At 44.7% G+C, this 12,923-nt stretch overlaps 2 protein-coding genes across 6 annotated transcripts; both read left to right on the top strand.

Moving 5' to 3' along the window:
- The first annotated feature begins 256 nt into the window (after positions 1–256).
- Positions 257–6,326, top strand: RBFA (ribosome binding factor A). The gene is made up of 7 exons (XM_081205377.1): positions 257–726; positions 2,321–2,363; positions 2,469–2,645; positions 3,065–3,177; positions 4,286–4,370; positions 5,322–5,398; positions 5,710–6,326. The coding sequence occupies exons 1-7, from the start codon at positions 272–274 to the stop codon at positions 6,104–6,106; spliced, it is 1,347 nt and encodes a 448-aa protein (XP_081061503.1). The 5' UTR covers positions 257–271; the 3' UTR covers positions 6,107–6,326.
- Positions 6,327–8,664: 2,338 nt separating this feature from the next.
- Positions 8,665–12,706, top strand: LOC308593463 (nuclear transport factor 2-like). 5 transcript variants are annotated; one of them, XM_081205848.1, is made up of 6 exons: positions 8,702–8,814; positions 9,104–9,198; positions 10,501–10,608; positions 11,112–11,183; positions 11,445–11,543; positions 11,930–12,706. In XM_081205848.1, exons 3-6 carry the CDS (start codon positions 10,510–10,512, stop codon positions 12,041–12,043), a joined length of 384 nt encoding a protein of 127 aa, XP_081061974.1. In that variant the 5' UTR covers positions 8,702–8,814; positions 9,104–9,198; positions 10,501–10,509; the 3' UTR covers positions 12,044–12,706. The 5 variants fall into 5 exon arrangements, with proteins under 5 accessions (XP_081061975.1, XP_081061974.1, XP_081061978.1 ...); XM_081205849.1 differs by lacking the exon at positions 9,104–9,198 and having other exon boundaries at positions 8,665–8,814; XM_081205852.1 differs by lacking the exons at positions 8,702–8,814; positions 9,104–9,198 and adding an exon at positions 9,621–9,703.
- The last annotated feature ends 217 nt before the right edge of the window (positions 12,707–12,923 follow it).

Here is a 12,923-nt window from a genome sequence, read left to right as displayed (position 1 = left end):
AAATATATATACATATTTACATATGTTAAAATGTGTAATTGAATGTAATAATGTAAATAAAATTAAAAATATCACCAAAAAAGAGAGATCAGTCATAAGGTCAAGTCTACACCATACATGGTCCCCCCCAGTAATAATTTTATTGTCACCATCGGCATATAATTTATTGTAGTAATAACAAAGCAGCAATATTCACTGCATGTGCACGGCCACCTCGCGACAGGAGCGATCGCAAAGCAAACCCGCGCGCGCATTCATCAGAAAGCGAAGCATGACTGCCGAAGGGCTGCGCTTCCCGACCCAGATGCGCCGGGCGCCGCCAGGTGTTCAGGGCTTGCGAGTGCGGATGCTTTGCGGCGAAAAGAGCGCTTCATGGCCGCTGGGGGCGCTGCGGCAGCTTCCCGCGACAGACCTTGCTGGGGCCTTGCGGTGCAACGAGGAGCAGCCGCGGCCGCGGAGCTGCTTCCAGCCGACGGGGAGGTCTTGGAACTCCTGCGCGGCGAAGAGTCCCGAGCTCGCTATGTGGGGCGTTCGAAGCGCGGCCGCTGCAGCCTTTGCCAGCAGCCGAGCGACCCCGCCTCCCGGGACTGCAGCCTGGTGGCGGCGGCCTCAGGACTGCAGCCTCGGCCTGCCTCCGCTGGGGTGCCCCGGCTGCCGGGCTCTGCGCTGCTCCGCCGCCCTCTGCGGCTCCAGGAACCAGCTCAAGAAGTTCCTCTCTAAAAAGAAGTGAGTAACGCACCCCCACCCCCGAATAATAACAACAATAATAATAATGGACAGCCATAGATTTGCAGTACTTTCCTTATCTTTCTGAGTAAGGCAGACTTCTTTCGGGAAAGGATAAAGTCATAGAATTGTAGAGTCAGAAGGGACCGTGAGGGTGCAACCCCCTGCAATGCAGGAATACTTTTACTCAATAGGGGCTCGAACCCACGACCCTGAGATTAAGAGGCTGGTGCTGAACCAGCTGAGCTCTCACTGCTGTTCACTAGGTGCTGTGCAGAGTATCAGTGACACTTGCTGCCCAGGAAGCTCATAAACGGCAATGAATTGTTTCTCTGATCCCACCCAGCCCCCTTAAGGAGCGGATTGGGCCCCTCCTTTAGCACTTTATACTGATTATTGTTATGAGTTGGTGGGGGGGGTGGCGGCGGGAAAGCAGAATGTATGGGAGATCCTTCTAACCCCCGGATCCAGCAAGTGTTAAGATTATAAACCAGGCTATTGTTGTTGTTATTGTTGTTGTTCCTGTTTCAATTTATATAGTGCCCTTTATCAAAAGATCTCAGGGTGGTGTACAGCATTAGAAATACATTACGAAACATCAATGACAAAAACAAAGTAAAAAGCATGCTGACAGACAGCCTGATACAGTGGTACCTCTGAATACGAATGGGATCTGCATCCAGAAGCAAACGTAACTAGCAACGGCACATCTGCGCACGTGTCGCTTTTCGCCGCTTCTGCACATGCGCGTGACGTCATTTTGAGCGTCTGCATGAGCGACGAAACCCGGAAGTAACACACTCCGTTACTTACTTCCGGGTTGCCGCGGAGCACAACTCGAACGCGCTCAACATGAAGCATATTCAACCCGTGGTATGACTGTAGTAAAATCAGCATCATAATAACAGTCCTCTCCCCCACACTTTCGCAGGCCCTTGATTATTTAAAAGCCATAGGCTTGGGTAAAGAGGAATGTTTTTGCCTGGCGTCTAAAGACATGTAATGAGGTCACCAACTGAGTCTCTCTGGGGAGAGCGTTTCACAAATGGGGAGCCACCACAGAAAAGGCCCTTTCTCTTGTTGCCACTCTCTGAACCTGTCTGGAAGCGGGACATAGAGAAGGGCCTCAGATGACAAGTGCATCTGCCCAGGGCCATCTTTAGCAGATGCAGCGCTGGGGTGCAAATATCCGCTCAGTGCTCCCATATTACCACAGATGGGGGGGCCGAAGCTGCGCCCTGCCAGCCATGGGGTGTGTGTGTGCAACTGTTCCCCATGCCGCTGCAGGAGAGCAATCCCCGCAGAGGTTAGGGAGGCAAGCTGCGCATGCGCCAGCCATATAGTTGGTGAGGCGCAGCTGGCGGGTGTGCAGGGAAAGGGGAGGCCGCCAGCAAAGCCGCGCAGCTCCCCCACTTGCTGGGGCACCCCTGAGAGGCCAGCGCCCTGGCGCAATGAACCACTAAGCCGTATGGGAAAGACGGCTCTGCATCTGCCTCTCCTAGAATAGTGCTGCTGTATTTTGACATATGTTTGATACATTATTGCTCATGTTAAATCCATAAAACTCATATAGTCTCTCTCTTTTTTTCGAAAGGAAGAAGTTTTGGTATGATAGTCCTGCACTGGGCTCTTCCCTGGTAAGCACAGACAGATTTTTAAATTGGAAAGACAACTACGATGGAAAAGTAGATCATGCTTGATGCACAAGATATTCCTCTCAGCAATCTTTTTTTGTTTTAAAGGCACACAAGCCATCCAACTTGGCAAGTATATTAAAGCTTTGTCCACCAAAAGTGAAGACAGAAGACAGCATACGTAAAAGAGCCCTAAATGTTCTTCTGCTTAAAGCTGTGAGAGATGTCCTGAGTACCTTTGAGGCTGGCCAAGAAGTTTATGACCTCAACGTGGAACTGTCTAAGGCAAGTACAAAAGGCGTCAATCCAGCAAAGTCCCTAATATAAAGTTGTGAGATCAGAAATGTAATAGGACCGTCAAAGCCCAGTCATGAAACCTGTTCTACAGATTTCATGATGGTTTGTTGCAGTCTGACCAAAGAACTGTAACAGAATTGGAAAAGGGCCTGTAGTCCAACCCTTGGTTAATGCAGGATATTCATCACTCCCTGTCGAAAGTCGGGCATAAGTAGAAAAAGTTGGATATGGGAAGTGAACTGCTAGATACACGCGTATTGTTGTCAGGAATTGCTTTGCTTAGGTAATAGTAATCCTCTTCTTGAACCTCTTGAATGTAATGGGATTATTGTCACTGCCCTCTTCCAAGCTTAGAGTTCTTCACCATGTAAAATGTGCCCTTACAACTGGCATTTTGAACTCCATAGGCGTCCCTCACATCAGATTTTTCAGTATGTCGTATCTACTGGAAGACTACTGGCAGTGTGGAACATGATGACTACATTGAGAAGGTTCTACAGAAGAGTGGTCCACGTATAAGGTACTACAGTGTTGTATCCAGAGGAGGGTGAATGTCCTTGTCTAGAGGCCATATTGGCAACTTTAAAAGGGCACGTTGAGTGTTGGACTTAAGAATATGTGGTCAGTTGACTGGTTTATTATTTGGCTGTGGTCAAATTTCCAAAATCTAAAATGCCACTATGTAGGTGGTATAAAAACTTTGTCTAACACTGTAAAGATGGTGATTCATCTTTAAAAAGTGCTTCTGTGATTAGCATAAATATTAAACCTGTTCACAATTCAAGCATCTCTTTAACTAACACGTTAAAAATAGTTTGCCAATATATGATTGTCTAACTCAGGCATGGCCAAACTTGGCCCTCCAGCTGTTTTGGGACTACAGTTCCACAATTCCCATCATGCCTGACCACTAGTCCCGTTAGCTAGGGATGATGGGAGTTGGTAGTCCCAAAACAGCTGGAGAGCCAAGTTTGGCCATTCTTGGTCTAACGGTGTTTTTGTTACTCAAATGCCCAACTTTAGCTTGCTTATGTTACACTGTTAGGCTCGCAAGCACCTTCAGCACATGCGGAAACATGTATGTAGTGTTTTCCTTCAGTTACATTCTTATGCAACATGCACAGACAGATATGCATGCTTGCTCATGTGCACTCAAACAAATACACTTCCATGCAAGTGTTCAAAATATCATTTTTGTGTATACACAGAGCAGTCCATGTTACTTTTCAAATACACACATACAAAATACGTTTCTGCTTCCCTTCATTGGTACCTACTTGACTGGGATCTGCAAGAATCTGCTCTAGAAGAGGAAGCTGTTCTGCTGAATAAACAGGAAAGAGTGGCTTGTTTCCTGTGCATCACTCTCACTTTGCAGGAAATCACCGCAAGGGTACAGTTAGCTGACATGGCCCCGTGGAATGGAGTTTGCCACAAAAGTTGGGTGGGCCTACTTTCCACTTGAAAACTGGATAATTTTCCAATAGAGTAATTAGAAGATGTTACAGTGCTTCATTTTTTTCATTCTATCTTTGTTTTTTGATTTTCATTTTCTCCAAACACTTAACAAAATTGTAGCTGATTTTAATATTAGAGGTTTCTCCTTCCTTCCTTCCTTTTTTTTACAGACACCTTCTGATTTCACATCAGGTCCTAGGAACTGTTCCTTCATTAGTGTTTGTCAGAGACAAAGAAGATGCTGCTATAAGAGAGGTAAGGAAGAAATTGCATAACTGTATTGTTAATATGCATTGTCAGGGTAATTGCATCATGGAGATGGGATGCTGCTCCCATCCCTCCCCCATCCCACTGCCACAAAAACCAGGAAAAGCCATTTTGGGATGCATTCGTAGCAACTTCTTAACAGAAATATACTGTTGCACTAGGCTGATCCAGGGTGGGGTCCATTTTTCAGTCCAAAGGCCACATTCCCTCATGAGCAACTTGCTGGGTGGACGGGGGTCACATGCCAGCAGTGAGCAGGGCGGTGTGGCCAATGGCAAAAATGGTAAAATCAATGGGTACGACACTTATCTGTGTACAGTATGCTACATTCCAATTGTGCATGTCAGAATTTTCTACACATGAATCCATCCAAGCAACTGAAAGGCGTTATTACATTTCAGGGGCATATTGTTTGCACAACACATTAAGCCAAGCTATGGCTTACTGGAGGTGCACAAACATGCAAGCTCCTGGAGATGAGCTTGCAGCCATTTTGCTCCTCCTCGGTCCTTTTTTGCTCCCATACCGCACCAAGCTAAGTCAAGGATTTGACATAGTTTGTCATTCAGACCCAGGCCTGTGATTAAACTGTTTCACTAACCACTAGCTGTAGGCAAGGTTTGTTCCTTTTTCAGAATCCACACCAGGCTTCCTCAGCCTCGGCCCTCCAGATGTTTTCGGCCTACAACTCTCATGATCCCTAGCTAGCAGGACCAGGGGTCAGGGATGATGGGAATTGTAGTCTCAAAACATCTGGAGGGCCGAGGTTGAGGAAGCCTGATCCACACAGTAAACCCTAGATTGACTTACCATGATGCCATGTGTACCGGACCACTTGCACGGTAACGAGGGCTTACAAATTATTTAACTTCTTGATTGTGCAAAGAAACGGCCCTATTTCTGGATATCTTAAATGCATGTGAATTTATTTTCTTGCAGATTGAGAAGTTATTGGCAACTGCTGATTTTGGACCTGAAGAAGAAGAAGGAAGGGAATCGGTTCAAAATGATTTCAGGTATAAAATCAAAAACACAAATGTAACGCTTTGGAAAAACTAGTTAAAATATTTTAAGATGCGTTTTCAGGCTACTGTTGGTTTGGTTAAGAGTTGTGTGCCTGTGGTGGGTGAAAGACCACCTCCTTCCTTCCTACTGTAGTCTCAGTGTTCCCTTCCTTACAGTGTAGTATCTGTCTCTCTAAGCGAGGGACCCTCCAGAACATTGTGGGCTGCAGTGGGTGGGGGGAAATCAGCAAAAATTCAGCAAAGGGACAAGTATCACATACAGTTAGGGCTACAGTTCTTACTTTTTTATCCCTTTCTTGCAGTGAACAACGATACACCAAAGCCACCACATACCTGGACTCGTCCCTTTCCTGCATGCATGATAATCTGTTTGGAATTGATCATGATGCATTAAATAAGCAAATAATTGAATACAAAAAAATGACTAAGGACAAGGAAATAGAAGGAGTTGGATTGTCAGAGCAGCAGAAGCAACAGCTGGCTGAGATACAAAAGCGCAAGAAAGTGAGATGGAAGAAACCCAAGAAACCTTTTGATGATGGAATTACACCTCAGAAATACCTAATGGACAAATACAGTGAAGATGACTGGGACAGTGACACTGCGTTCTCACATGAACTGGAAAATGAACTGGAGGATGAATTGCAGGAAATGGAAGATAGACTGGAAGTAGATAACAGTACCACTGAGCACAAGTAAACTTGTAAAACAAAACTGGCTTACCTGAGAGCAAACCCCATTAACCTCAGTCAAATTTATTTCTAAGTAGTTATATACACGAGGTGTTTAAAATAAGGATTTTGCTTTTCACCTTTAAAACAGCATACTGTATAGCGGAGGAAAACCATAAGTTTTCATAGAATAGTTTATTTTTAAAAAACCTTGTTTCAAACTGTTTTTATTAAACAATTGAACAATTCTTCTCAGCTGTTCAATTTCATTTACACACTAACTTACATTTGAACAACTTTGACAGTACCAAACTATCTTCATTATAACTTGTATCACTGAACCTAATTGGTATCCGAGTAATAACCATATTTACCTTTGACAGGGTCAGTCTTCTATCACATTTCTTCCAGCAATCTTTACAACAGCACTATGAGGTCAGCTAGTAAGAGTACCCCCACATTATAAGACAATATGACACTTAATGTTAGTAGTTTTCTTACAGCCACCCACTGAGATGTGTTGAGATTAGAAGGAAATACCTGGCTAATACTCTTAACTGTTTTACTATACTAAGTCCAAATACTACAACCGGTAGACATGAGATTCTGCAATGCTGGCAGTATCTCCCATGAGAGACAGAACAGTGGCTCCAATAATTTTACTAAGAAAGTGGTCTGTGGGTGATAACTGTGGCAATGGATTGATGGATTATATGACTGTGGCTCCTTCCATACAGTAATTCTCTTCCCCAAAGCAGCCATATCAGAAGTGGTCCCAAGATAAAGACAGTAACCTTGTTATTCAGCAAGTTGGCAGGTAAGCCATGCAGCTGTGTGTAGGCTGGAGGAGAAGGGATAGATCTGGCAAAGTTACTACTAGTAGTACTACTACTATTACTTCTTTTCCAGCTTGCCATCAAAGACTTCAAGGTGGTATACTAGCTTCTTTTTCTCCCCATTTTATCCTTCTAATGGCCTTGTGAGGGGAGGGAGAGAGATGGTGAATGGCCCATGGTCACCCACCGAGTTTCATGGCTTAAGTGAAGGTTTGAACACGGGTTTCCCAGACCCTAGTCTCAACAAAGATTGTCAGCCCCCTTGAGGCCCCAGGGCCCATTTGTAAACCAGAGAAACTCATGGGCACCACACACATCATAACATGTTGACTAAAGCAGAATGCATCTCCCAAGCCTCATTTTAGAAGGGGGAAAGGAACCTATGAACATCAGGTAAGGTCTCTGGGCACACGTGTGTCCATTGGCAACACCTGCTCTAATCGTCCCACACTGGCTCTGAATAATGGCCTGCTGTTTTCCATAGTTAAACCTATCTTGCATTGATGTGATGGCTGCCTCCTTAAATGGCTTTAAAAGAGGACTAGAAAAAATCATGGATAATAAGGCTATCAATGACTACTGTTCGTGATCGCTGTGTAGCACTTCAGGTATCAGAGGCTGTAATGGCATTGAATGCCAGTTATTGGTGGGTAGGCAGAGGATATTTATTTTTCGCCCTATAGGACGCACCGTCCCATAAGGCGCACCTAGTTTTTTGGGGGGGAAATAAAGGGGGAAAATTTTATTTCCCCCCCAGGCGCAGGGCTGGGGCGGGGAAGCCTGAGCTTCCCCAGCCCCCAGAACAGGCAACTCTCAGCGCGCCCAGGCTTCAGCATGCAGGCAACTCTCCGCGAAGCTTGCTCCCTCTCGCTCTCCAGGCTTCAGCGAAAGCCTGCATTCACCCCATAGGACGCACACACATTTCCCCTTCATTTTTGGAGGGGAAAAAGTGCGTCCTATAGGGCGAAAAATATGGTATTTGGGCTCATGCCCTGCCTGCAAGCTTCCCATAGGCTTCTTGGTGGCTGGCCACTAGGAAACTACAGTTAGAATGGGACTACAGTCTGATCTAGCTCAGCTTTTCTTATTTCGTAGGCACTTCACACATTGTACATTTAAAGCACCGGCGCTGCCCCCAAGAATCCTGGGAAATGTAGCTTCCCCCATCAGAGCTACAATTCCCAGTTTTCTTGACAAATTATACAGTTCCTAGGCTTCTTTTGAGGGGAATATGTGGTTCAGTTATATGGTTTTTAGGTTTTTTTAAAAGCCCACTTAAGAACATTAGCATTAACATTGGTTGCCAGCAACCATTTCCGGCACCCGTTCCAGAGGAACAGCAGAGATATCTTACAACCACTTACTTGGGATAAAGTCTCAATGAACTAAATCGACATATTTCTGAATAGGCATCCACAGGATTGTGCTTTAGCTCTGCTGACCTCTTGTCAGGAGTCCTTGGCACCTTACAGGCGAATACTTTTCATTGTGCTGTGAATTCTCACCCAATAACCTTTCTCCCTCAAAAGCTTTGAAAGAGTGAACGCGTATAAAGCAGAAGTTGAGCCAGAAATTCGTGTTTTCGCCTACGGATTTTAATGCATGCTCTCCCAGTTTTATCTCATGCCAAAGATTCTGCATGGCTAATTTTGTATCCACTAACCGAGCAGCACTGCGACGAGTAGAACAAGGAAGTGTCTCTTAACATGCCGCTTTAGGAGCGAACATCAAAGCCAGCCCAGTATTCCAAATCCCTTTGAGGTGGCGGCGCTCAGGCTGCCATTGGCTGAAGAGGGTGTGACGTATTCTAAATCGCCGGGGTCGGCGCGCCATCTGATGGTTCTAACGAGTTTGCATCGGTGACCCACGTGCTTGTTGGACAGAAGCGGCTGCTAAGGAGGTGGGGATACGGGAAAGTTTTTTTATTTTCTGGGGGCGGGAAGACTTCTATAATGGCGCCAAATTTCCAGAGAGTTACTGTGTGTGTTGTGATTCCCAAAATGCGGGTGGATTCCATATATTCATTCCCCCAACCGGGACGCGGTGGGGGGAGCCAGCCCCACGTGCGTTTCAAGCCCTAGGTGGTCGGATTCCAGAAGCCCCCCTCCAGGTTGTTCCCGTGCATCCTGCGCGGTGGCGGAATCCTTTAGCTTAAAATCCGAATCGGTTTCCAACCACTTCTTTTGTAGGCTGCTGGCGATAGGTTGGAGATAAGCCGAGGGTTGGAGTCGAGCTGGGAAGGAGGTAGCGCGCAGGCGACCACAACGGGCGGACCAGCTGCCGGGTGAGTCGGCCGCTTGGGCGCCAAGATCCACGCCTGGGGAGCAAACGGCGGGCTTTGTTAGGCGTGCAACGCCCCGGGGATGGGGAGCGGGGTTTGGAATCGCTGGGCGCTGCATTGTTTGGAAGTGGGTGCAGCTTTTGAACGCATAACTGCTTTTAAAAGAGAGCGGTCTGATCTGGCATTGCACGTTAGGAGCTTGCTTCCTGCACCGATCCTTTCCCTAGTTGTGCACGAGTTTCTCGCTTTTGCTCCCTTATCCTCGCTTTCCCCAGTGCTCTTCCAGCGTTTGCCGGAGCAGCTGACCCCCGCCTACCCCCGGGCTCGAGCAAGACGCAGGGGCGGTAGTAGTAGCACGTGGCCTTTCCAAAACTGGGAGGGGAGTGGCGGCGCTGGGGGTCGGTGAGTGAAGAGAAGCGACCTCGTTGCGTTTTCACAAGTTCGCGAGAGATCAAGAGCGTGGAGCCGACAGTTAGTTTCCCCGCTGACGACCTCCGGATGAAAATGGGTGCTGTGCTTCTTTACGCCTAAATGGAAGGGGCATCTATCTATTTACTCCCAAGTCAGCACGTGAGGTGTCCAAGCTAGAGGAACCCCATTAAAGGCGTTTGTGGATCGCGCAGCCTGATCTCACGAATGTTTAATGGGATCGGAGATCCGCCCTGCACCGTGGGGCTTACGCCGAAGTAAGCCCATGCCGGACTGGACCCGTTTCTGATGACCCTATGCATGTTTATGCAGAAGTCCCCTTCAGTTCAGTGAGATTCTCCAAGTAAGCATGTTTAGGGCTGCAGCCTCAGAGTGCAGTTCTATGCATGCCTGTTCCCACTGCATCGCACGGGATTTACTTTTACCTGCGTAGCACAGTGGACTGCAGTTTTACTTCTTGATCCTAGGCATGTTTACGTGGGCGTCCCACTGAATTCAGCTGAGCTTACTCCAAGAAAAGTTTCATTGGATTATGTAGCCAAATCCTATATGTGTTTACTTAGAAGTTCAACCAGTTTCCAAGTAAATTCTGAGTTTGTCCAGAAGATCAAGGGCAAGCCTAAACATGTTTATCAGCAGTAGGTCCCGCTGCCCTGTCTTACCCAAATGATAAGCAAAAGGAAAACAATAAATTGAAAATTTCATATCTGAGTTCTTGTGCAACTTTAATGTTCACTCTTTCACTCCTACTAAGCTTAAATGTGAATAACCGGCTTACGTTGTACATTTATACCTCCAGACATAGTTCCATTGTGGGTGGGCTTGTGACTGTCTAGGTTTTATTAATTAAACATTCCTAATGTTTTCACTTTGTAGGCGTGCAAAATGGCAGAAAGACCCATTTGGGAGCAAATTGGAACAAGTTTTATACAACTTTATTACCAGCAGTTTGATACCAACAGGGAACAACTAGCTTCACTTTATGTATGTACCAATTTACCTTTGTTTAGACCTTTGTTTTCTCATTGGTCCTGGGTTATTGACTTGGCATCTTTGCCAAAGCAGCAAAAGTTAAGATGTGGTTGAGGTGCCTAACCAAAACTTGGGTCTGTTGTTTGTGTTTGTTAATAACAAAATATTGTAAATTTTAGATCCCAGGCAGCTTCCTTTTATTCCTATCGGTAGTTGAAGGTAGAGTCTTGTGACTGAAGCTTTCCAAATACTTTAGGCGTAATAGTGTGTTTTCTTATCAGTCACAGTGTTCCCCCCTTCCAATGTGAAGTGCTTGCAGTTTGAGCCAAGGACCCAGAAAATGCTACCATAGGTTTTGCCAAACTTTGGGGATGGGTGCAGACAATTGTGGGAAGCTGAGTAGGATGAGGAGTGGAGCTCCCTGAAGGCATCATGCCTAGGGGTTGAACCTGTGTACTTTGCTTTTCTTTGGTCTTTTTAATGTATAGGTTTTAGTAATGTATACCTTTTTGCAGACAGATGCTTCTTGTTTATCATGGGAAGGGCAGCAATACCAAGGAAAAGCATCAATCATGGAAAAACTGCTGGTATGTTCCTACTTAAAATCAGTAGTTCATAGAATCGTAGAGTTGGGAGGGATCCAAGGGTCATCTAGTCCAACCCCCTGCAAGGCTAGCTTTCTGCCTGTTGTGTAAGTGTTTTAAAATAATTAAATCCAATAGTTTAACCGAGGAACTGAAAGGAGAGCACTGATTGACTTGGCCTGTTTCTCATGTGTTTGCATGTTGCTAGTATTCTATATCTAGTAAACTAGGCAGGTCTAACACTTGTTCTCTTTTTGGTACTAGAGACTCCCTTTCCAAAAAATTCAGCACAACATAACATCCCAAGATCACCAACCAGCTCCTGACAACTGTATCCTTAGTATGGTTGTTGGTCAGCTGAAGGTAAGTTTGAAAATTAATATCATCTTTGGCATGTGCAAAGCATTTAAATCTTTGGCTACCTCAGTGTTAAAGCTGAAACATTAAAGTGTCTGAACAGAATTTTATTTATTTAAAATATCATAAACCGAGCAATAAAAATGGAAAGTGTGTGTGTTAGATGCTATACAATACATCTGCCACATAAAATGAAACAGAAGGTACAATGTAATCAAAATGACATAGTGTAAGATTTCACTGATTTATCTTTTCACCAAAATCAGCGAGGCATAAAAGGGCTTAAATCTGGTTGGATTTTGCTTTATTATGTTTAAGACTACTATGGGGCTTCTGTTTACATGATGGCCATATTTATAAAGAATCTAAAATGTCATCTTCTCTTAATGTAGGTGGATGATGATCCAGTGATGGGATTTCACCAGTTGTTTGTTCTCAAGAACATTAACGACAAATGGATCTGTTCCAATGACATATTTAGGTTGGCTCTGTACAACTTTGCTTGAAATCTCTGTTCTCAAGCAAGCCTTTGAGATCGTTCATCTAAAAAAATAATTGTAAACAAAAATTGGTTTTAAAATTGCTTGTATTCTTCATTATTTTGCTTGGTGATTGAAAGAACATGTATATTCTGTTTTAAATGTTAAGCAATCTCATTAGGATGATCACTTCCTCTAATATACCTGCATTTCGCTCCTGCACATCTGTCACATAAAACATTGTGTATATAAAGTGTTGTAAGAATGCTCTGCTTGTCTATTTTAATTGCATTAAACATGTTGAAACTTGCATAAAGGATCGCTTTTAAAATTGCTCTGAAATTTAGCTCTGAAATAACCACAAGAAGTCCTGTTAGTGGACATGAGGGAATAACCATTTTTCTTAAATGCATTTCTTCTACATGACTACATATTTCATATCCTCATGTTATTTGTTGATATGTTGGCATGAACTCTGGGTGAATTTGCAGTGCTAAGTTTGCATTTTGAATATATTGTTTGCATGAAGTCTGAGGTGGCTTGAGCCGTTCATTATCATGGCAAGACAAGCCCCATGTATGTACCATTGTGCTGCCCCGTGTTTATGGAATTTGTTACGGCTAAAGAATTATCAGATATGAGAATTTGCCCATTCATATGGACAATTAAAGCTTTTCTTTTCAAGCAGGATTTAACCTCTCAAGTAGAATTGATGTTTATGTTGACTATCTTGAGCTCACCACGAACACTTCCCTTGTTCTCTTATAATGGCAACGGCACCTACCTGAGAGGTGACGGCACTGAATTCTGGCTGGAAAAAAACCTCTGGACAGTCGTCTTCAGCAGAGGCATTCTTAATGGTCTGAATAGGGGTGCTGTGGGAGGAAGAGCTGGCAAAGAAACTCCA

The sequence above is a fragment of the Podarcis bocagei genome, assembly GCF_964188305.1.
Source record: "Podarcis bocagei genome assembly, chromosome: 8".
In the NCBI taxonomy this organism is placed as follows: Eukaryota; Metazoa; Chordata; class Lepidosauria; order Squamata; family Lacertidae; genus Podarcis; species Podarcis bocagei.
The sequence above is the reverse complement of the archived record's forward strand: the minus strand, read 5'-3'. Positions and strand labels throughout refer to the sequence as shown.

Coding starts and splice junctions, on each gene's coding strand:
- RBFA (XM_081205377.1), top strand. CDS start 272: ATGACTGCCGAAGGGCTGCGCTTCCCGACCCAGATGCGCCGGGCGCCG. Junction 727..2,320: donor AAGTTCCTCTCTAAAAAGAA/GTGAGTAACGCA, acceptor TTTTTTCGAAAG/GAAGAAGTTTTGGTATGATA. Junction 2,646..3,064: donor TCAACGTGGAACTGTCTAAG/GCAAGTACAAAA, acceptor TGAACTCCATAG/GCGTCCCTCACATCAGATTT.
- LOC308593463 (XM_081205849.1), top strand. CDS start 10,510: ATGGCAGAAAGACCCATTTGGGAGCAAATTGGAACAAGTTTTATACAA. Junction 10,609..11,111: donor AACAACTAGCTTCACTTTAT/GTATGTACCAAT, acceptor ACCTTTTTGCAG/ACAGATGCTTCTTGTTTATC. Junction 11,184..11,444: donor CAATCATGGAAAAACTGCTG/GTATGTTCCTAC, acceptor TTTTGGTACTAG/AGACTCCCTTTCCAAAAAAT.